The 24,116-nt window shown below is 35.5% G+C and overlaps 1 protein-coding gene across 3 annotated transcripts in view; it reads left to right on the forward strand.

The window, feature by feature from the left end:
• The window catches only part of LOC109068848 (SLIT-ROBO Rho GTPase-activating protein 3), a 79,176-nt gene that overhangs the window by 13,058 nt on the left and 42,002 nt on the right, over positions 1-24,116 (forward strand). For all 3 annotated transcript variants that reach the window (XM_042726310.1, XM_042726308.1, XM_042726309.1), the window contains exons 2-4: positions 6,468-6,645; positions 16,244-16,406; positions 21,853-21,915. In XM_042726310.1, the coding sequence (XP_042582244.1) occupies positions 6,468-6,645; positions 16,244-16,406; positions 21,853-21,915 (404 nt within the window). The remainder of the gene's footprint in view (positions 1-6,467; positions 6,646-16,243; positions 16,407-21,852; positions 21,916-24,116) is intronic.

A 24,116-nucleotide genomic window follows, 5' to 3' on the forward strand; every position in this document is an offset into this window, starting at 1 on the left:
CAGTCCATTATAAACATATAAACATAAATCTGTTTCCTTTTAAAGCGACTCTAAGAATTCTGTTTGGCTGATGATGGACTGCAAAGTCCAAGATGGTTTAAAGCTCAAATGTCACTCATAGTTCTTTTCTCAATCTCTTGTGCTGGAACTTTTCCCACAAGAAAGATCCATATCTTGCACCATATGTCTGTTCTCACCTTTTCTTATATTGGGTTAACAAGTTAACTAATGGGCTCATAAGGTCAGGTTTGCTGTCATTAATGAATAGGGCCTTCACAGAACCGATGGGGGGCTTTATCAGATTCAGTTTGAAGTTAATTGCCTGCGGTGTGTGTTATGTAACCTTCGGTGTGAATTCTGCAAAACTGCTGCAGTGGACTTGCTGTACAGATGGCTGGAGAAAAGGGGTGCTGAGAGGTGGAGCGAGAGAGAAAGAAATGCAATGGGGAAGGGAAAGAGAACATCAAAGATTTAAATATTGTTTGAAAATGACCCCTGGTAAACTCATACATCCTGTGTTTGGACTCCTATTGGTAAGCATCGAGCAGTGATTGGAAAAGATGCTGATTCAACCTCTGTTTGTTACAAGCTACATGTATAATACATTGGTGGAAAATTGCTGAATAATATGAATTACAGATTTTCCAAGGTGTCTTTGCTTAAATGAATTATTTAAATGGGCTGTGCCCTCGGTTATGAGTCAGATGTTCTTGAAATGTATTAACCTCAGTGAAGACTTTATAACTTTTAACATATAAATGATGCTGTGAGTCTGTGACATACTATGGTAATGCTATGCTATGATACTCAAGATTGGGAACACTAAATTGAAGAACCTAACACTGAAAATTGGACATGAACGTTAAGTTTAGACATGTAGCAACCCATTTCATTTTAATAATGTGACATGTTTCCTAGTGAAACAGGATATTCAGTGAGAAAAAATGGGATGGGACTTGATTTTATCTATTGGGAATTAACTGGATGGAGGACACTTCCTAAATGTGTGTTAGTTAGCATTATCTATCCAATAGCCTGGATGGTGTAAGAGATGTCAGCGGAAAAAGAAGTATACGCTGTGGAGACAAAAGAAGAGAAAGGAGATATTTTGAAGAATGCTGAAAACCAAACAGTGGCTGGTTGCCATTGACTATCATAGTATAGAGAACAAAGTACTATGGAAGTCAATGGCAACCAGACACTGTTTGGTTGTCAGCATTCTTCAAAATATCTTCTTTTGTGTTCAGCAGAAGAAAGAAATTCATATAGGTTTGGAAAAACATGAGGATGAGGTGATTTTTGGGTGAACTGTACCTTTAATGCTTTATAAGTATACTTGCATGCTTTTTAGAAGACAGTGACAAATTCGTTAAACTACACCCTTTTCTATCTTCTGAAATATTTCCTGTGACTACATTTCACTCCTCTCTTTGTCCAAGGCTAGTGTTTGCCCTTTTCCAGCACAGAGAGTTTCTCACTGACACAACAGTGTCTGAGTCACTGTATATCTGAAGAGGATTATTAATGTGTGTAATGAGCGAGACACTGAGATCTATGGATGAGCAGCACCCACGATAAAAAGATAGAAACTCTTAAATCTAATAATACACAAATCCACTAGTGGAATGATTTGGAGACAGTGAGGGTTAGAAGGCGGCAGAGACTCAAAGAGGGGCTTGTCTGGGAATATAAGTGCATTATACATGCAAAGACCAGAGAACGGAGAGCTTTCAGCGTAATATAAAGTCCATGTCACTGGTATTGTGTTGCAGTAAAACTCTAGTGCTTATTACTTGGTGGGACCATTTGGTATTGATTTATTTTGCTTGAAAAAGGCCTGAGTCTCCAGTTCACCATTGTAAAGAAGTGCATTCAATGAACAAGAATTTAACTTGTTGAGACTGTGAGGGTTTTGTCAGATGATGCTGTATTTTGAAAAAGTTTCTCATAAGCACAACAAAATTTTGCCTCACTTTAACTGATTTAAGATTGTGCTGCTGCTTTTCTAAGCAAGACATTAAAATGGGAAAAACATTATTGATCTTAGGGAGCAGGATGTGATATTATTGTGGGTGGAATCTTTGACTTTCTTTAGTGGCTCATAGGGTCTTCTGGATGGTTGCTAGAACAACCTAAAAAAACACTACTCACATTTTCTGTATAGATACTTTAAAAATCTTGTTGTGCTATTCAGACAACTAAGGAACGTACAGTTTTATTCTTCTCAAATGGATTCTGCAGACCTTTTTAATATTTTCTGTGCTGATTTTTGGAGAAAAACTGCTGAATGGATTTCAGTGTAGTAAAATGTGTTAAACAGAGCTCAGGAAACTGCAGTCTTGATGGCAGCTGAAAGCATGATCAAATTAGCCATTATATTTAATAAACGAACAGACTGAATGAACTGTGAATGGTGGGTGTTCAAATTCTGCAGAAATCCAGGGAGCTTTCTGAAATATTCTGGATAACATAACTCCTTAAATCTGCGAGATAATACAAACTACTTCAGAACAAATTACCTGCAGTTTTAAGTGGTGTACAAATTATCCCAAATTTTTCCAGACTGCTGTTTTATTCTTATTTCATTGAAATGAGATTGTGACTGTTCTCCAACTGAGAGTAATGTACAGAGTTACATTTTTGAAATTAGCCAATTAAAATTTTTTACCACACAATCAGTTAATTAATTGAGTTGATTACTCAGCCAAGTGTTTGTACTTTTTTCCAACACTACTGTTCAAAAGTTTATGCTCAGATATATTTTTTTAATTAATAATCTTATTGGCAAGCATGCATTAAACTGATCAAAAGTGACAGTAAAGAAAATTCAGCTTTGCTACCACAAAAATAAATAACATTTTAAAATGTATTCAAATAGGAAACAGTTATTTTAAATTGTATTTAATAATATTACCGTTTTACTGTATTTTTGATCAAAAGAATGCAGCCTTGGTTAACACGATACAGGCCATCCAGGGTTTCTGGAGACCACAATTTAAGAACCACAGTTCTAGACCAAAACCTACTGAGGGTTCAGATGGCAATGACATTTCAGGAATCTCTATAACACTCTATTTCACGTTCGTCCATATAGACAAATGGACCCAAGGCTCACTGCAATGGTTTGGGGGGAGGGGAAGCAAATGATGCACAATATATAAGATACTTGATAATTATAGTATAGGATAATTGAAAGTATTTTGATAGGTAGTATCTGTTAGAAAACCTTTAATTTAAATGCTAAGCTAGTTGCCTGTATAATTAGATGATCTTTTGTGTATTTTTGCCTCTTGACCCTACTTTTCATATGCTCTGTAATAGGGATCCATCATCTCTATTTATTCAGATGGCTTAGTCATCATGGCTTGCTAATATGAAAGACAGGCTATTTATTTTGATTGAAATCAGATGATCTTAACCTGTGTGTTTGATTTAGAAGTGTAATTCAGGGGTGCGTCGTCCATCGTGTGACACAATCGTTTAGTTATTTGCTGAGTTTATCCTCAAGCAGAGGTTGCAACAGTTCGATTTCATCAGATGAGGGTATTCCGGAGAAATCCTTCTGTTAAGTAATTCCGTGCTTCTAAAGTAACCAGTTTACAGAGTTATACAGGGGCTGAAGGGACATCAGGCCAAAATTCACAGCATTCCTCCTCCGAGAGCAGCTATGAGTTCCAGACATCAAGTGAAGTCACAGCGCACTTGGAATCCTCTTTCTTGTGAATAATTCTGTGATTGCTCAGGGTCTCCGCGAGAAGCTCGCTTACAACATGACCTATTTTTCAGCTCTCACACTGCTGCAGGTTTTTAAACCCACTCCTTTTACGAGAGTATTTTCAAAAAAGTCCTGCCTGCCATTCATGCGGAACGGTGTCAGATGTTTCTGGGGCATTCCTCTAGGCTCTCTTGTTTTGTCACACGAATGCACACTGAGAAAAACTGTGAAAAAAGCAGTGCAAAAAAATTAAAAGCAGGAAAAGAAGTTTTCAGGGAGCCTGTGAGAATGGTATCAACACACAATAGTTTTTTTTCTTCAGTATGTAAGCTACCTCTAAATAGGGCCCACATGGGTTTTACCACAAATAGTGCCAGCAGGCGGTAGTCTCACTTCTAAAGGAAGATCCAGGTTCGGTGGTTAACCAAAGATTGTAATGCTCTACTGTGGCTCACCATTGCAGCACAATATCACAGGAAAACAGAACGCCCTTCCATTTCAACACCATGACAGTCTTTGCTGATAAACGTAATGGTTAATTTTTCTCTTGTAGCTCAGAAGTGTTGTTGTATATGTGAAAAGGCCTGCAGAATGCAGTTATTTGACACACTTGACAACTTGACTGGGTTAGCGCGCAGATGTGTTGCTTCGTGTTTGCAGCAGATCACAGTTTTCGACCTGAGCAGCTTTACTCAAGTCAGTCAATATTGCAGTGGATTTATTTTATTTCCAGTAAAGATGTCTACCTTCTCTGTGTCAGGCTTGATTTACTTAATCAAGCTACAGGTTTGTTGTCTAATTGTTCTGTTAACCTTAGGGCCGGGAATTCAAATAATGAAATATTCCTTCAAAGGAATTCTTTGAAGCAATAGAGGCCTCTTTGAAACGACACATGAAAGAAGCTTCACTATCATCACTTCATCCATCCATCTATCTATCTATCTATCTATCTATCTATCTATCTATCTATCTATCTATCTATCTATCTATCTATCTATCTATCTATCTGTCTATCTGTCTGTCTGTCTGTCTGTCTGTCTGTCTGTCTATCTATCTATCTATCTATCTATCTGTTGATCTCTGTTGTTTTATCGTTGTATCTATCATCTATCATTCCACAGTCCACAATGTATATGTGTGGAGGAAATTTTATTTTCTATTCATATTATGAGTAGTTTTACTTGCTTTACTGTACTAAGGAGTGTTCTTTCTCTATTATGTCTAATGTGCTTGCGTTTGTCATGAGATGAGATAAGACATAACAGGAAATCTATAAGTGCAAGACAAGTGTGAGACAAGAAAATTTTATTTTAGTTTCTTATGCGTCCTGGTTACTTATAAAATGACTTGCAATAAATTCTTAGAAACGCATCTGGAGACATAGTTAGACACCTTAAATAAACATATGTTGAATATGCATTATGATTGGATGAGATCAAAGCATCCAGATTTGATGAAGGTATAAATGCTGAGTTGGGGTGTTGCCTCTTGGTCACATTCTGCAGCCAATCTGTATGACTGTTGACCTTTCTTGCAAGAAAATAAATCTTCAAAATACTTTTGTCTCATACCTTTATTGAAATCCAAAATTGCCACAACAATATGTAAATACATCGACTATACACACTGGCCGTCCAAAAAAAAGGTCACCACCTGGATTTAACTAAGCAAATATTTATGATCCTCCCTTTGGATAATTACTGCATGGATGATTATGTTATGTGCCCAAAGAGGTCAGCTGACTACCCGAATATACTGAATGACCAGGTTATTCCATCAATTAATTTTTTTCTTCCCTGATGGCATGGACATATTCCAAGATGACAATGTTAGGATTCATCAGGCTCAAATTGTGAAAGAGTGGTTCAGTGAGCATTCATCATCATTTTCACACGTGGATTGGCCACCACAGAGTCCAGAGTCAGACCTTTACCCCAATGAGAATCGTTGGGATGTGCTGGAGAAGACTTTGTGCAGCGGTCTGACTCTCCCATCATCAATACATGATCCTGGCGAAAAATGTATGCAACTCTGGACGGGAATAAATGTTGTGACATTGCAGAAGCTTATCGAAATGATGCCACAGCGAATGCATGCCATAATCAAAGCTAAAGGTGGTCCAACGAAATATTAGAGTGTGTGACTTTTTTTGGACGGGCAGTGTATAAAGAATGTTTTATATATATATGACAGCTTTGTTGTTGGGTGACTACTTCAAAATTCTGACCATCCTCACACATTCTTGTTTGGTAAGGAACAGTTGTACGGCTGTAGTCTAAAGCTTAGGTCAATGCAAAACAAGTGTGGATTTCAGTCTCATCCATTTTTTATTAAAAGGACAAAGCACAAGTCTGACTTGATGTGCCAAATATATATTTCTCCATTTCCCTCCACCAGTGTGCACACAGATTTCCTATTAAGTGGAAACTTTGTATCTAAATTGGATGGATATATACTCTGGGATGATGGAATATATTCAGGTCACGCACACACTGCAAAGTTTTGCGAGCAACTTAAATGATTGTTCCATGAGTGTAAGGAATACAAAAGCGCTCCCAAAATTTGTAACCAGTAGTCACAAATGACTGGAATAATCATGGAAATTCTTTAGTCAGTAGCAGGATGGATTAAATCATGGATTCGGCCTATTTGTGAAGAGAAAGTACATCTGAATCAAACTAGCTTTGTAGATGCATTTGTCCAGAATTGTGCTGAGTCAAACTAATGTGTTTATGTGTACTCTGTTGCTCAGAGATCCGTAATCAGTTGGTGGAGCAGTTCAAGTGCCTGGAGCAGCAATCAGAGGCTCGGATCCAGCTGTTGCAGGACCTGCAGGAGTTTTTTCGGCGTAAAGCTGAGATTCAACTGGAGTATTCTCGCAGTCTGGAGAAACTGGCTGAAAGGTTCTCATCAAAGATTCGCGGCCCGAGGTGAGACTTTATTGATATGTGCAAGTGTGAATAGTTCACCCAAAAAATTCTGTAATTCACTTATTTTCCTTCTTTTTTTTCCCTTAGAAAACACAAAAGTAGAAATGCCTGATAAAACTTTTAGCATCTCTTGCCAAAAAAACACTACAGAACTTACTTATCAGTAAAAAAAATGACTTAAATTTCAACCTGTTTCTCACATAAATACATTTTATGGCTTCAGATTATAGTAGACACTTTGTGAAACTTCTATGAAGAATTTTGGTCCTTTTTGAACTACCGTTGTATTAAAAATAGCTGCATACATTTCTACAAAGAAATATCCATTTTGTGCTTGATGAAAAAAAATGGCACCATATAGGTTTGACAGTACATGATGCCAGAACTCTCAGTTTTTGGTGAACTGTTCCTTTAATTGTGCATGCCAGATTACGTCTCCTCTTCATTTCTCCGTCTGTTTCACCATTTGTCTCAGTGCTTCTTCTATCAGAGCAGAAATAGCTGCTGGTGAATTTGAAATCTCTCCTGCTGCTGGATATAATCATCCTTCAGACAAGGGTTGCTTCTCATTCCCTACTTTCAACAAAGTTTTAAGAAGTTGTTAAATGCCCTTAGCGTTTTACGCATTAGGATGTTATCTTTGGCTGTTCATTTAAATTAAATAGCCTTTTGAATTAAGTGTTCCCTCAAAAGAAAACTTACTTTTGCTTCATGCTACTCCAGGATAGACAGTTAATTACTCCAATTTCTAGACTAATTGCCCCTTTGCTAACCCAACTACCTGAGAAACTCTGCTTATCAGAGAAACCTTTTGCTCTTTCAAATTTAAAGGGATATCTATCATTTACTTATGCTCATGTTGTTCCAAATCTATAAATCTTCTCTGCAACACAAAAGAATATTGCAAATTGTCAGTGGTGTCTATTAGTGTTTTGGACTCCATTGACTTTCATTATTTGGACAAAAACAGTTGAAACATTGTACAAAATATCTTCTTTTGTGTTCCATAGAATAATAACAGAATTTGTGGGAACTATCCCTTTAAGTCTTTGCAGAATGAACAGCATTTTGTAGAATACATATGTTGATTGAGTTGACCATAATGGCAATAGTAACTAATTTAGCTTAGAAAGACATAGTATATTTATGTTGTAAAAATGTTTAAGTAATGCAGTATACAGCTGCTGTTTTCACTTGCGTGTATGAGATCAGTGGGTGATTATTGGCTCATGTGGCATCAAGCCAACATTGGATTCTGTTTTTGCATTAAAGCTTCTGCTAACATGACCTCAGTTGGTCATAGTGGGACTCTAATATGGCTAAAGAAATGCATTCTGAGAGCTTGAGATAGATCTCATCTTTTTCTGGGAATGGGACGAAAGTGAATCTATCAATTTTAAGAGGTGAAAACCTCTTTTAGATATTTGGAGTTTGACTTTACGAATGCACTGACGAATGTACTGTTGGTAGGTTTGTTTTGCGAGTGTATTGCAGCAGGATTGGTGGGGTTTAATTAATAGCAGCTGGTTGAGGAGGGCCGTCTGCTGCTTGCTCCTGGGGCCGGTCTCACTGCACCATTGACTACATTACTGCAGACAACAATGAGGAATGGCAGCACCAGTGGCTGCTGCTCTCCTGGCCCTGTGTCTGGCCTTGTCATTCTCTGTAGTTGTTTCTGTTTTTGTAATTTTTTCCCCTTCCTCTTTTTTCTTATATTTTGTCAGCTTTTGGGTTCTAGTTTTGCTGATGCAAGCCTCACAGCAAGATCAGCTGACTCATGCTAAGAAACAAGCACACACAAGTGCAGACACAAACAATTGCATACTTCAACAACAAACTTTTGTCTTTTCAGTGGATAGATAGACTCGTGCACTTTCTTTTTTGATTAAGGTCATATGCACTTAGGTTACATTTATTTGAACAGAAACACAGTAAAAACCGTAATATTCTGAAATAGTATTACAATTACAATCTATTTTATTATAAACTGGAATTTATTTCTTTGATGGCAAAGCTGAATTTTCAGCAGCCATTGCTCCAGGCCTCAGTGTCACATGATCTTTCAGAAATCGAATGTGCTGCTTTGGTGCTCAATTAACATATCTCTTTATTATCGATTATGAGAACTGTTTTGCTGCTTAATATTTATGTGGAAACTGTGACACATTTTTTTAAGAAAGTAGAAAAGTAGAGAGAAGAAAAAATTTCTTTACTGTCACTTTTGTTCAATTTAAAGCAAACTACGTAAGAAAATGACTGCCTGAGATTCACTCAAGTATTGCATTCAGGAGCTCTGTTTAATAAATAATATACTGTATGCACAATTATGTCTTCCTCTTTTTTGCTTTGACTGCCCACAACAGCCAAATGCAGCTACAATATATCCTTCAGTAAATTTCATTATTAACTTTATGCATATACAACGATCATTATTAACTTTATGCATGGACAAGTAAGGTTTTACAGGTTTTTCAAGATTAAACATATTAAGTTATTTAATCTACACCTTCTTTTTTATTTCTTTATTTATAAGGTAAAAATTCCTGCATAAAAGTACCCCAACTATCTTCAACTTTTGTAGTTCTAGACAGACCATGACGTGTCTAGAGGAGATAAAAAGTTGTCTACAATAGTGTGGTTAATAGTGTGTTTGTGTCTGTGTGTCTCAAGTCAATAAATGCCTTTTCTCCACAAAGCAGACTTGTCATCTACGCTGGGCTTTACCAGTCAAAACACAAAGTCTGTGTGCTTGTGTGTGTTTGCACACGTTTAGCTTTCTTTTCACCCTATTTCCTGTTCTTATCTTGACACATTCTCTGGCCTGCATGTGTTGCTATTGCAGTTTCATTTGATGCGTATTGGTGCTGAGACTTACAACACACAGTACCTGAATACTAATCCAATCTGCTCTGCAGTTCAGCTCTGTCTCTGTGCATTAAAGCAGCCATAGATTACTTCTAAGGTATACATGAATAAGGGTCAAGGCTTTCTGTGTATATTTTGCAGGGTGGCTTGGCTGATGGAAAGTAATTTAAACTGTGACCATTAGGTTGTTTTGCATCTATTCACAAAGCAAATTTTTCAATTTTCATTTTGCTTAGGACAAAACACAATGAATCGACCTAAAGAAGGGTTGAAAAGATATTCTTGTGTATGAAACATCTGCTATCTTCCATTATCAATTAGGCCTATTTCTGCCAGATGCTTCAGTGAAACTTAAATGCACATGATTATTGCTACATTAATCAGAAATTTATGTCAATTATTTTTTATTTTACTTATTGTTCTTAATTGAACTCATTTGTGCTGTTATTATAGTTAACTAAAACTAAAACAAAAAACATAAATATTTTTTTATTTTAGCTAGTTGGCAAGGCAACATTTCTCATTTTCATTTAGTTTAATTTGATGTTCTAAAATAACTGAAATAAAAGTGAATATAAACCATATGGACAAAAAAATACAAGAATATATATATATAACAAATACAAAATATTAATAAAAATAATAATATCTAAATAATGCAAAAATAATACTGCTGCTGTTGCAGTAACATGAATAAAAATAATTCAAAGAGTTAATTTAAATTACTATTCTTAATTACTAAAATGCAATGTAATAAATAAATAGAGAGGATGTCTTCAGTTCTTCCTGTAGAGGAACATGAACACATATCTAAGTATTCCAAAGTCTCCTGAGCAAATAAACTGGAATATTAATGTTAAGTGCATGTAAATGTTATCACTGATATTTATGGTTAAGTATGTTCCCTTGATTAGGTGACAAGCTTATTTAATCAGTTCTAATTTACACAGATCTCATGTAATGTGATTCACTATAGCCTGTCTATTAATCCGTACAACATATTAACCAATAAGTCATTTATTTTAAATATTTTATACATGCTGATCATAGTGTCATTTATTCATTCAGTAATAATTCATAATTTCATTAATATATAAATCCATACAGATTGTTATAAGTAAGACATGGATTTCATGCCCATAGTCTTCCAGGACTTTTTTTGAACATTGCTACAATCATCAAACATTGTAAGGCAGACCATCAGTGGTGATGTTATTTTACTGATTGGTCTTCACTCTAACTTCTTTTAATTCATTTATAGCTGCTTTAAAGATGTGTTTTGGTTAGTATAAGTGTAATGTATGGAAGTGATGAGGTTTTGGGGTGAGATGCAGCTCTGGTGTGGATATGGCAGCATGCAGACTACATTTGCTGCAGCCTATTGGACAGGAGCCTGAAATCAAACTGCCTTGCGGTACATTCCTGCTGCATTCCGCTCCTCGCACAGCAGCACCTGCCTTCCACCTCCGGCCTTCATTCACTCACTGCCAAGCCTCTCAGAGAGCCTGCCAAAGCCCTTGGGATCATGTGTGCTGGGAAAGTGAATCTCTCAGACTTAGACATTAAAGGATTAGTTCATCCAAATATGAAAAATCATTTACTCATACACATGTGTGACTTTCTTTCATCCGTAGAACACAAAACAAGACTAATTTACTGGTCTTTTCCATGCAATTACTAGTGCTTTCAAGTTTCAAAAAGGATGCCAGAACCCATAAAGCACAATAGAATTTGTTCATATAATGCATAAATTGTTTTTTAAGTTATATTGTAGTTGTGCGTAGCCAACAGACTGAAGGATATTCACAATTATGTTTCCCTCCAGTGGCCTATTAAAGTTCTGATGCGTCGGAAGTAGCGACATAATTTTTCTTTCATATTGTGACATACATATGTCCCTCAGAGAGTTGTCATGACAGAAATGTGTATATATTCAGTAGTATGTTTTGTTGGTTTGGATTTTGACGGACCCAGTCCTCACTCACTTTCATTTTGTAAAAAAAAAAATTAAATATTTAAAAGTGGCCTGAATATTCTTCACAAATTTTACCTTGTGTGTCTTGACAGTAGAAAGAGAGCCATACAGGTTTGCAATGACATGAGGGAGAATAAAAGATGACAGAATTCACTATTCCTTTAAAGTTGAGTCCAAATTAAACGTTCAAGGCTGGTTGAACACATTCTGTTCAGATCTTTTGGTTTAGGTTCCCTGTATATGGCTAATAATGTAAGATTAATGAGGTCAGAATCATCAGCAATGAGCTTTTGAGTTAATCCTTGTCCTACCATTCAGTGCTCATATGAAATTTTCTCCTCTCTCTCTTTTCCAGTGCTCTCATGGATCTACAGCTGGGAGCAATCATACATTGGTGGCCTCATTTTGCATGTTTGTGGATTGGGGTTGGTTTGCATGTGAAAAATGTGCAATTGCAATTTATTGAAGCTTACTTAAAAGGCAGAAATGCATTTGAACTGGGGAGCGTGTGCACCCGTTTCTGTTTCCACTACAGTTCCTGATTTGGCACTTGATTCCTTCCTCTGCTTTTCCGTCAGGAGATAAGCTTGAGCAAGCCACCCCAGACTGGATTAAAAGCTCTTTGATAAAGCTGTATCAGGCTTGGCACATAAAAAACACTTTCTTGAATGAATATTGTGGCAGGCGGTGAGTGTGATTGTATGATTGGGTTTTATGGCTTGTGTTGCTATAATGAAGCTAAGTGTGAAGTGATTTTGAACCCCACTCATATTCTGCGTGGGTGTTTTTGAGTACAATACGGATAACTGCTTATTATCTCTTCTTAACATAGGATTAGAGATATTAAGATCTCTTGCATTGCTTTAAAGGTTAAAAAGACACTAATAATACACATAAAATGTGTCACTTTTTTATCTATGTACATGTTACATATGCATATACATTCTGACTGGAAACCTCTGAGGATCAGTCCGTTTTGTGGATCAGTGGCACGAGTGATGTGAAACAATGAGAGACATCTTTTAGTTTTCAAGTGCTTTCATTTGTAGGAATCATTTACTTAAAAATTAACATTTTGTCATCATCTATTCACTTTCATTTTGTGCTTTCTTCTGTGAAACACATGAGGGTGGAAAACTGTTTTGTTTGCTTTTGAATGTCCTACTACAAATGTACAAAATGTACAAAATAATTAAACAAATCCATGCAACTTAACAAAAACGATGGGGAAAATACAGCAATAAAACAAAACCATGAACTATCACTCTATGCACTTAATTTCAGAAAATGCTTAGATACTGAAAAAAAAACCCAGGTATTTTGAAGCAAACTTTTTTTTTTTTTGCGGTTGTTATTGAACGTCACAGGCAAGTGTTTACAGCCAAGCTATGATAAGAACTTTATTTAAATAGTGTTATTGTGCCAGAGGCTTTCTGAGGTCTGAAGTGGCCCACAAAAAGGATATCACCAAATTCCAGAAGCCCCTGTCTCCTGTCACAAACAATCACAGCACAGCGCGGTGTATAGTTGTCCCAAGGCGGCTGTTGTGTATTAAAACAGCTGACTATATATTTATAAGCTAAAAAATGGCTTTTCATTGGCAGATACATATTTTAATTATGGTTACATAAGAAGGAAATTGTACATGTGGTCCGGGTTTCTGTAAAGATGTGTGCTTCTGTTGTTGTCTTTGAGTTTGTGTTCATTTTAGCCATTTTTAGACTGATTCCTAACTATTCTATTTATGATTCTTGTAGTACTTTGAGAACATGATGAATATAATGACTTGCAGTTAATTCAGTAAACAGTTCAGTAAATCAAGAGCCTCTGAGTGATTTAGACTTATTCATACATACTTATGTGAAGACTGATTCATGAGTCTTTTTGAATCAGTAATATTAACAGAACTGTTTAATAGCATTGTGAAAGTAATATGTTTTAGTATTTACTTTTTAAAATGGAACGAGCAGATTTACAACCAGTTTTTGATCTCCAACGTTAGCTGGATGTTCATTGTCTCTACCCAAACCCATTTTAACTACACATAGCATATAAAGAAAACATAAGTATGCAAACATAACATTGCACTCTTGTTTCAAAGCCTTTGAAATTAAATTGAGTTTTCTGTGATCTTTGACTCATTGTATGGATTGTGGACCATGGACTATGAACACTGAAAAAAGCAATTGGAGAAATGTGATTATGAATCATATGATCCTGTTTTCAGGCCCTTATTGTAGAGTTGGAGCAGTGCTTTTGATGTATTTTCTGAATATTGAAAAAATTGTAAATGAGAATAAAAGGGCCAGAAAATGTCTTTGGATGAAACAAGGCGATTTCTAATCTATTGTAGAGATGTAGCCTATGGCCTAGTGCTACAATTGGCAGTTTCAACAGCAGGGGCAAGAAAAAAAAAAAAAAAAACTTTGATCATTTTGCACAGCCTTACTTTGAGCTGTTCATCTTTCAGTTCTTTCGGTAGGCCTTGCTGCGCAGCATATGTGTGATCTGGCACATTGCATTACACTCCTTCCTCTTCCTCTTCCTCATTCTGTAAATGCGGTTCATATCTTCTGCATATAAAGTTTGTCTTTAAGAGGAATCTATGCATGAACAGACAGTGCTACTTATTCATTTGTGTTTTGCAAGTCAATGACATTCTCATATATTTTTACTGAGAATCCACAGTGGATCAGTTTATTTCCAAACCAGCAAATCTTGAATTTTGTTTATTTAATCTTGAAATATAGATCTTTAGGGCTGGAACTAATTAAATGCATTGTACCTTACCATGTTTCTTGTACTTATGCCTTGGTAATGCTTTTTTTTTGGGAGGGGGGGATTTTATTATGGTAATATCAAGGAATTTTTTATAAATTAATTTAAATACCATAGAATATCAATAATGTAGATCATTCAGTAAAATTCATAAATATTATTCCAATTCAAACTAACTTTTACTATTTTAATATATTTTAAATTGTGATTTATTACTGTAATGGCAAAGCTGCATGCATTTTCAGCATCATTACTCCAGTCTTCAGTGTCACATGATCCTTCAGAAATTATTCTAAGGCTATGTTTACACGATACAATGTAGTGAAATGCGGAAAAGTTTTTCCCTTGTGTTTTTAAAAAGTTTCACGTATACATGACAACCTTTTCAAAATGATTAGCTTTTACACATATCCCTGAAAACAGCCAGAAATGCTGTATTACGTATGCCAGGCCAGTAGTTGGCACTGTCAACTTGTTAGTAAACAGTACCTGTAGGGAACTGACGATTATATGTTGTATATGATGCGTCTCCATTGTTGGTTGTAATATTGGTGAAGTAAATCCACACTTTGCTGAAGAAGCGTTAGCAAACTCTTGGGCAGCAACAACAGTACCATGTACTCCGCCATTGTTGTGTATGTTTGTTCATGCTTGCCTTTAAAATCGACACGTATTGCGAATGTCTACACACCTAACACGTACTACGCACGTGCATGACGTCACCTTTTTCAAAGATTCCCGTATCGGGTGTTTACATGGAAAGATAACTGTGGTGTTTTCAAAAACTTGCACTTTGAAACCCGTTTTCAAAAATACGTGTTTTCAGTCATGCATTGTCGTGAAAACGAACAGGCCAAACGCATTAAAAGTTTCCCATTTTTGGCTGAAAACGTTGTCATGTAAACGGCCCCTAATATGCTGATTTCCTGCTGTTGTGTTTTTAAAAGTAACCTGAAAAGTGTGTTCAGTGTGAAGTCAAATTAACCGCTTAATACAAGGCAAAATATTATTTAATAAGTCTATACCAACTTGACTACACTACTGTAGGTTACACCAACAAAAGTAATTTTTAAAACTTAGATCTGTTGGCTCCTTAAAGAAGAAGTGCACCGTTGTCATCATCAAATAGAATAAAACAATGTCTGCTCTCAAACAGGTTGTTTTAACGGATTGCATTTTTGGGGGAAATCAACTTGCTTACAGATGTCTCTATATATTAAGCTATACTAGTTTGTTTTGGGTAAGCTTGTCGAGCTCCCAAAAATCTGCATTAATAGGGTGCTGGTTGGCATATGCTTCTTTGTTTACTGTTTATCCTCATTTGAGAGCAGATTACAGGGCTAATAACGTTCGCCACATGCAGCAGGGAGATATACGTTCCTCATTAGCAGCGATTAGCATTTCACTAACTCTTGCAAGAGGCCACACTTTGATGTTCTCCCCTTAGTCCAAAAACTCTCTAAAGTAATTGCCTTTGCTCCTTGTGTCGTTTATCCAAAGCCTCATCCTGCTATCTCTTGGCTTTCAGTACTCTCAACTCTTAGCTATTTATTTCTGCATTCCCCGTTCTTCAGCTTGTTGATTGGTTAAGAAGATAGGACTAAGAAAATAAGTGAAGGGTTAGTACAGAACACAAGCTTATGGTCTGTGTTCTGATTAAAGCTGATTAAGTTCAAGCTAGGACGATTTCTGTCTCTGCGTTGTTATTTTTAGCTGTGTTAAGATATTAAGTGAGCAGTTTACTGTCAGGTGCTGAGTACTGTACATGTATGTGTGGTATTGGAGACTTAAAGGGATAGTTCACCCAATAATGAAAATTCTGTTATTATATATAATTTCACCTGACAGTCTGACAATTACAGGAAGATGAAATGTTATTTGGAGAACAAGCCAAACATTTCAGTGGCAAAGGAAGAAAAAAGCAAGCAAGCCAACTTATCACAGAATTTAACATTATTATCCTTTTCTCTGTCCTTCCAGGAAAGAACAACACCTCCTCTCTTCAGTAAACTGCTGGTATCTGGTTTTGAATCAGACTCGAAGAGAGAGCAGAGATCATGCCACACTTAACGACATCTACATTAATAATGTCATTGTTCGCCTGGCTCAGATCAGCGAGGACGTCATCCGGCTCTTCAAAAAGGTCTGTAGCTTTGACATCTTTCTTTTTCTTCTCACATCCATTTAAATACCATGATAATCTCATGTCTACTTTTAGCTAACAGAAACCTCTGTGTTAATACTCACTTTTTGATCAGATTTTAAGTGCCAAGACATTTTTTTATACAAAATTGATAGATTAAAAATAGATCAAATGCATAGCATTCAGTATTGTGTGCATATTTTTTATTACGTATGAATTTGTATACATCCATGAAAACAAGATGAGTCATTTATTTCTTATGTCTGTTGTGACTTTTAGGACTCCGCAAAATGTTTTATTGCAGTAAACCTACTGGAGACTATAAAAGCTTGTTTTTTCCATGTAATTTTGTCTTTTTATTTCACATTTCTGGGTATTTTCTTGTAGTTCTGAGAAAAAAGTCAGAATTCCTGCAATTCCTAATTTATTTCACACAATTGTGACTTTTCTTGTGAGTTTACATCTCACATTTTTTTTTTTTTTTTTACATCTCACTGTTTTTTTGTTTCCACAACAGAATAAAAATAAAAAGGCCACTTTTTATCTCACATTTCTGACTTTTTTCCTCACATTTGCAAGCTTTTATCTCACAACACCTACTTTTTTCTCAGAATTGCAAATGTAAATCTCACCATTCTGAGTTTATATCTCACAATTATGACAAAAAAAAATCAATAAAACAAAAGTCTGAATTTTGCAATTAAAAAGTCGCAAATATTCCATAGGAAACATTGAACCTTTCCAAATGTGGAAAATCATAACACCCACTCCAAAATCATTATGTATTCTTTCACACAGCCAGTTGACTTCATACATTTGCATGCAGTGTCTTGGCAGACATTTTTCTTAGCACAGCAACGTTTACCTCCTGCTTTCTTGTTTTAGCTGTACTGTTGGAAATTTAGGCTGATTTTAAAAGCTTGCAGACGGAGTGTAAGGATGGTATGCGACAAACTGAATGTGCATGTCTAAATGCATGCTGTCTCACAGTCTGACTACAGCCTATTTATGCAGATCCTCTCCGAGTTAAAGTCATACTGTGGCGAGCAGTGCCGCCACTGGCTGTATTCTCTGTGGTGTGACTTCTGGGGTCTGGACTATATGAGTTGGAACGCTGTCAACACATAGCCTGGATTCCTGTGGTGTAATCCAAACACTACTAGCGTGTTTACACCTGGCTGCTTTTCCTGTAGGTGAGGCCCTGTGCTTCCAGCCGCCATTCATAGGAGAGTGGTTCAGTGAGGTGACTGTGAACCAATATTGCACACCCAGAGCACCCTGGGAAACTGTTAATTGCTTGCAGTGAGTGTACTCAAGGTCACCTAAGATACTTTACTCTGTATGAATGCATGCATGAATGCTGCTGTGATGTGACAGGCTCATATTTATAAACAGGACTGCTTATCTTTACAGGTTTGGTGATTTGATCTGATCTGATTCAGATTACAATATAGTTTGATTCCATTTTTAATAATTTAGGCATTTTACAGTTAGAATGTCCATTTTGCTTGAAAAAACTTCTCTCCCAGCTAATGTTCTTAGTATACTGAGAGCAAAAATACAAACTTGCTATTTTACAAAAAATATGAATGCCATTAATTATTTTTACAAATATTTTCACCAGTAATAATAAATATTATTAATATGCGGATATAAAATGAAGAAACCTTTAAATTGCATTTCTAGTGTCAAACTATTATAACTAGTAAAATTATTATAAAAATCTAAACTCATAAACACTTCACTTTAATATGTGAGTCTTTTTAAACGATTCATTAAAATGACTGGCTCAAAAGAGTCAGTTCAGTTCAGTTATTCTAAAGCCTACATGTCGACACATGAGAACTAAATTTCTACTCAGGTTCATGAGTGTATCCATAAAATTAAATGCAAATGTACAATAATAAAATACTTGTTTATAAATGGAACAGCTCTTTTTGTGTTGTACAGTGCGTTTTTTGATTCACTAAAATTAACTGATTGAGAAAAGTTGATATTTTATAATCATCTTTACAACACTGTGACAATAAAACATATTCACAGTTCATAAAACTGTGTGGTTTTAAAGGACATTTTTTGGTGTTCTTATACAGTTGGATCACTGCTTGATGTCCAGTGTAAAAACCAAAGCAGTTGAGAATCACCACTTCCTTACATCCTTAAGCTCTTATTTGAACCTTTTCTTTAATTACGTGTTTAAGACGTTCAGTAGTTAGTAAACACTTACAGCAGTTTTGTCCATGTCAGAGGATTCCAGCACACAGAGAGATGAGAAACGTACACCTGAGGTCAGCAGAATGCTTCGCTGGTGGGTCTGATGAGGATGAATGAGCAGCAAAGACAGCTGGGAAACATGTACTGTAGCTTGACAGCATTTTGAGCAGTCTTACTCTACTGTTACCAGCGGCAAGAGGCTGCAGTGTGTCAGTGGCTTTGGCTCTTTCATAATATTGCATCAGAGGTTTCCACTGAGAGCTGTTGCCATATATTCTCCACTGTGAGTGTGATGTATGCAGTACTACTGATTTTCAACCCCCATGGGCCATTTAATAATGCCTGTTTTGGCTCAGTAAAAGCATGAATTTGCAGTGTGTTTGTGAAAAGATAAAGAAAAAGGGAACACCTCATTAAGATGTAATGTCCTGTCTTGTTATGCAATTTTCCCATGGTAATAATTTCAGGTTGTTTTTTTTTTTTCACTTGTGACCAAAGCATTTATTAAATTTGTTTAAACATTTTTATTTTATTTATATATTTTGTTTGTGTTTTTATTTTTTAAATTTTATTTATGTTTAAAAACTAATATTTATTAACAATCAATACTTATAAAAAACAAAAAATAAAAAAAAACAAAAAAAAAAAATTAATTTGAAATAATTTTAGTTTTTGTTTTATTTTTAATTGACTTTAATTTACAAAATTGTAGGAAATTGGAATATTGGACATTTTATTGGTTGTCTGTTTTAATATAAGGTATAATATAATAATTAAATTTAATTTAATTTAATTTAATTTTTTTTTTATTTAATTTAATTTAATTTAATTTAATTTAATTTAATTTATAATTTAATATAATAATATAATTTTTATATAAATATTGGTACATCCCTAAATATAAATATTTCTCAGCAAATACTTAAAAAAGTTATTTCAGATGTATTTTTGTAGTTCTGTGCTTAGTCTCTTGAGCAGTGATTATGTATTTATATGATTTGCTTGACAACATTTTGTCAATCAGGCATTTCATCTCTTTCATCAGATTTTGTGTTTTATTGAGTCTACATGTTTCCTAAAAACAAAATCAACACATGCATGAAATATTGTGAGGTGCTTATTCCATTAGCATGGATGATTAGATGTGTAAATTCGTTGCAGGGATAAGTGTGTATGTGTATGTAGTACACATTCTTGTGTAGAGAGAGATTATTTTTGATCCCTAAGCACAGGCCTGACTATACACATGCTGTAGCCTTTATTGATCGCTGGGAATTATGGTCCATTATGCTTTACGAACATAAAAGGGCACTGGAGGGCTACTGGGGTAATTCATTCAAACAGACTGGGATCAAGCTCAGTATGAAAGCTCTCTATTGCATCAAAATATCACAAAATGTTTCATTTCAGTAGTGTGTGATGTAGTGTTATTTTAATATTATTAGAATTAGAATTAGTAGTTTCGTTATGTGCTTTTTTGTTTTGCACAATATTTCTGGTTAGTTTTATTTTTATTTCAGTTAGATTTAGTAATTGTACTGCTTATTTCAGTTAGCTGCCAAAGCAACATTTCTAACTTTTGTTTAAATATTTATTTTTTTAAGTTTAATTTTTTTTTACTAATATTAGTATTTTTTTCAGCTTTATTTCAATTCCCGAAATCAATTTTTTAAAATAGTTTTAGTTTCAGTCAACACTGTTCTTGCACAGATATTACTTTAGAAAAATCAGTTTACGTGCTTTTTGATATCGTTTTGTTTTGTTTTCTTTTTGTATTATGTATTGTTTTGTCATCTGATTCCTTTTTTTTGATTCTCCTCAGAGAAATGCATCATTCCTACGCGCAGCTTTTGAACTGTTGACAGGTGATGCTCGTACCTGCAGTTTCCATCATCATGGGAGTTTTACCAGACGTTTTTTTTTTTTGTGTTTAAATGTGTCTATCTAGGCCGGTCTCTGTCTTTTGTGCATAATGAAAAAACTTGTGCTTGCACTGAACATTTTCCAGCTTTTCTGGAGTTCTTGGCCTCCAGTTTCTGCCAGATTGTGTCACTGACTTTAGAGTTAAACGCAGTGCATGTTCTCTGCTCACACGGCAGCAGGTGTGTGTATGTGTGCATGTAAGCAGTAGCAGTTATGCTGTGTGGGAGGAGGTACAAAATGTTTTTCTCCTCTAGAGTTGTCTTCTTTCCTGTTAACTTGTTTATAGCATTATTAAATTATTATTTTCCCACAGGAATGCATAAGCAGTTTTCAGTGTCACAGTCAGAATATCTGAATCAGCCTGGTCCTTGTCTGAACCACTGTTTACAAAAATGCAGGAAATGATGCTGCATAGGTTATTTGAAAAGCATTGTATCAGACGATCGATCGACTGAAAACATGAGCCTTTTTGGCATTTTGCGGCAATATTGTGTGGTCATCATACAGCAATGAGAAACATAAAGCCTCCAGCCTGATGATGATGATAGAACATCCAATTAAACAGTCAAAAATCAATCGAGTACTGAAACCATAAATATTCACTCAAAGTCATCTCTGTCAAACAAAGCTGCTGAAAAAAATCATTTTTTAATGTTTGTTTTTTTCTTTTGCATTTAAAACAATAGAAATGTGAAGAAAATTGTACAAAAAATGCAGCTAATATTACTTTCAGTTTATTTGCCTCACTTGGAATGGAAATCCAGGATATAGTCTGCAGTATGCTTTATAGTAGGTATTTCATCTGAATATTCCATGCATAAAAAATTCTTACTGCAGTATACCGCATAGCCTACTGTAGAAATACTATTAGAGTAGTGTGAAAGTATGTTATTCTGAACATTTTCAAACCCGTCCACAAAAAATTCAAAAAGTCAAAAAAAAAAAAAGCCTTTCATTTGCCATGTAAGCTTGATTTTTGGATGTCGGTCAAGTATGTTTGTGATGCTGTGGCAGGTTATAAAAAAGAGCTGATATTTGATGTCAGAGCTGATGTCACATATTACCAATCTATAAAAACAGGAAAACAACATCTTTAATATGAAACCATCAAAAAACATGGGGTTGTAAAGTTATAAATGGAACTGAATGAGTAATGCTAGTTGTCTAGCAAATAGGAAATGAGGTTTTAATGTTTCTAGACATTTCTGTACTTTTTTTTATTGTTGTTTTTGAATATATTCTAATCTATAATGTAGAGTTTAGAGTTTGATTAATTTGTGACCCCTTTTTTTATTTCTGTGTGTTGCAGAGTAAAGAAATTGGCATTCAGATGCACGAGGAACTGGTGAAAGTGACAAACGAGCTGTATACTGTGAGTATAATGTCTCTCAATCTCCCTCTCTTTATTTTTCCATCTCTATTTTTCTCGCTCTCCCTCTGAATAGAGCTCTCACCCGCTGTGTCCTGCCATGCACCATGGAAACGCTGACTCTCTGGCCAAGAACAAAAACAGTTTGGCTGCGTGACAGTTTGGAGAAGAAAGAAACTGTTGCTTCACATAGTTTTCTATTAAAGGATGGGAAACTGAATCAAGGGATTCTTTTGAGGAAATACTAAAAGTGGTACTATTTGCGATAGTGCTAGTGATGGGAAAATAGTAGATTGTTAGAGATGCCTGTGACATTGTCTGTTTTTAAGCTTTATAGTAGTCACATTTTAAATCACTTCGACGTTGCATTTTAATTTGCTTCAGAATCTGGGTCATTAGGAGCTGAAAACCTTCTTTGGTTCCATTGCTTTAGTTTCTCTTGCATCAACCAAGATGCAGGCACTTTCTTTGGGCCTCTCAGTTTTTCTCCCAGGATGAAATCCAAGCTACCTCTGCAGAGGAGCAGGATGAGATTAATGTTGTCACTTATGACAGGACATCAGAGGAGGGTTCTTCTCCATTGCTCGACCTATTCCAGATGTCCTCTTTGCATCTTTATGCAGGTGGCATAGTAAAATGTCTCACCCGTATCTCTGGATAAAACTAGCTACAGTATATGATCATTCTCTTGTTGTGTCATCTCTTGACTCCGGCTGTAAATTTTTGTGTCAAAACCTAACATAAAGATCTGAAACTATTAAACAGTCCTCAGCCATTTGTAAACCCCTACGAGCACAGATTTAAAGCTTACAAATAAGGAAGACACTGTTCCTTCCTTTAAATTGTTGAAACGCACACATATGCGGTTTGGGATCTGGCGCTCTGAAACTGATGTGTTTCAAGGTCACTGACAGGGAGTGTAATGTATCGCTGGAGAAGACATGGGAGAGGATCATTATCCTTTCCCTGCCACCCTTCCTCTTTCCTCGTTTTTCCTCAAATAGAGCCTATCATGACACCAAATCCCTGCAGAAAGAGCTCAATTATTACGTTCTGCATCATTGTGGCCACAAAATATTTATGTAATTTCAAACCTCTATATAACGTTTGCTTGATAGTGGCATAGTGGCTTGCTTCTGATCAACTGTTCTTGATAGACAGCTTGACGATAAAAATGAAAGAGAGCCTGCACTAGAAGACTTAAGTATTGATCCCTCTGCCCCCTTCCTGTGGTTTGAGTTATGTGTTCTGAATGTAGCGTAAGAAATATGAATGTAAAGCTTCTGGCAGTCCCAATGTGCAATGTGACATTTCTGCATTGGTTTTGCGATGTGTTTGTGAATTAGGATGATTAATGATTCTTGTTTTTTTCTTTCTTGGGTATTAAAGCAAGGCGCTACAGGCAAAACCTCAGTTCTTTTTTTTTCATGCACTGGTCAATTTTAAGATTTTGTGTTATTTTGCTTCCATGACGTATGTCATCTTTCAGACTAGTGGAAAGAAAACATCCAAAATACACATTTAAGTATTTATTGTCTATTTACATCTGTACAGTACATACACCCAAATGTAAGGTTTGTGCAGACAGGTTTGTTTATATATCATTCGCCTGATTTATATAGCATTTTGTTCCTGATTTTTTTTTTTCAGCTGTTGACAGTATGTTCTGATTTATGGAGTGATAAAAAGAGATATCTAAAATCCCCTCTGTAAAACCTTTAACGCCCTCATGTCAACAAAACAACAAGCAAGAAAAACAAGAATTTTGAACCTGGCTTAATCTAATGTTTAGATTTCTGTGTGCAGATGAGTGCATATCTAATCAAACAGTGCCTCATTTGTGTATTTAAATATAAAATTTCAGAAATATTATCATACAAAACAGTTGTTTTAATATACTGTGATTAATCAGCTGGAGAAAGTATGGTGATATCTAGTAGTTAAAATTGATCCTGTTCATCTGTAGCGTCTTGTATTCTATGCGTGACTTGTACTCTGTCTATCAGATTGAAAGCCAAAATTGCATTTATTTATTTTTAGCCCCATTCATGCATCATGACGAAGTTAAAGTAGTGTTTGCTGTTATTTTTGTAATGGAAAGTACTGTGAATTTTGTGCACAGTTTGTGGAAGGTGAAAGCTCAGCAGCTTTTGCCAGGGAACAGGCTTGTAACAAATGAGATCTGAAGTACATCGAAATATTGG

This window comes from Cyprinus carpio, chromosome B6 (genome assembly GCF_018340385.1).
Source record: "Cyprinus carpio isolate SPL01 chromosome B6, ASM1834038v1, whole genome shotgun sequence".
NCBI classification, from domain to species: domain Eukaryota; kingdom Metazoa; phylum Chordata; class Actinopteri; order Cypriniformes; family Cyprinidae; genus Cyprinus; species Cyprinus carpio.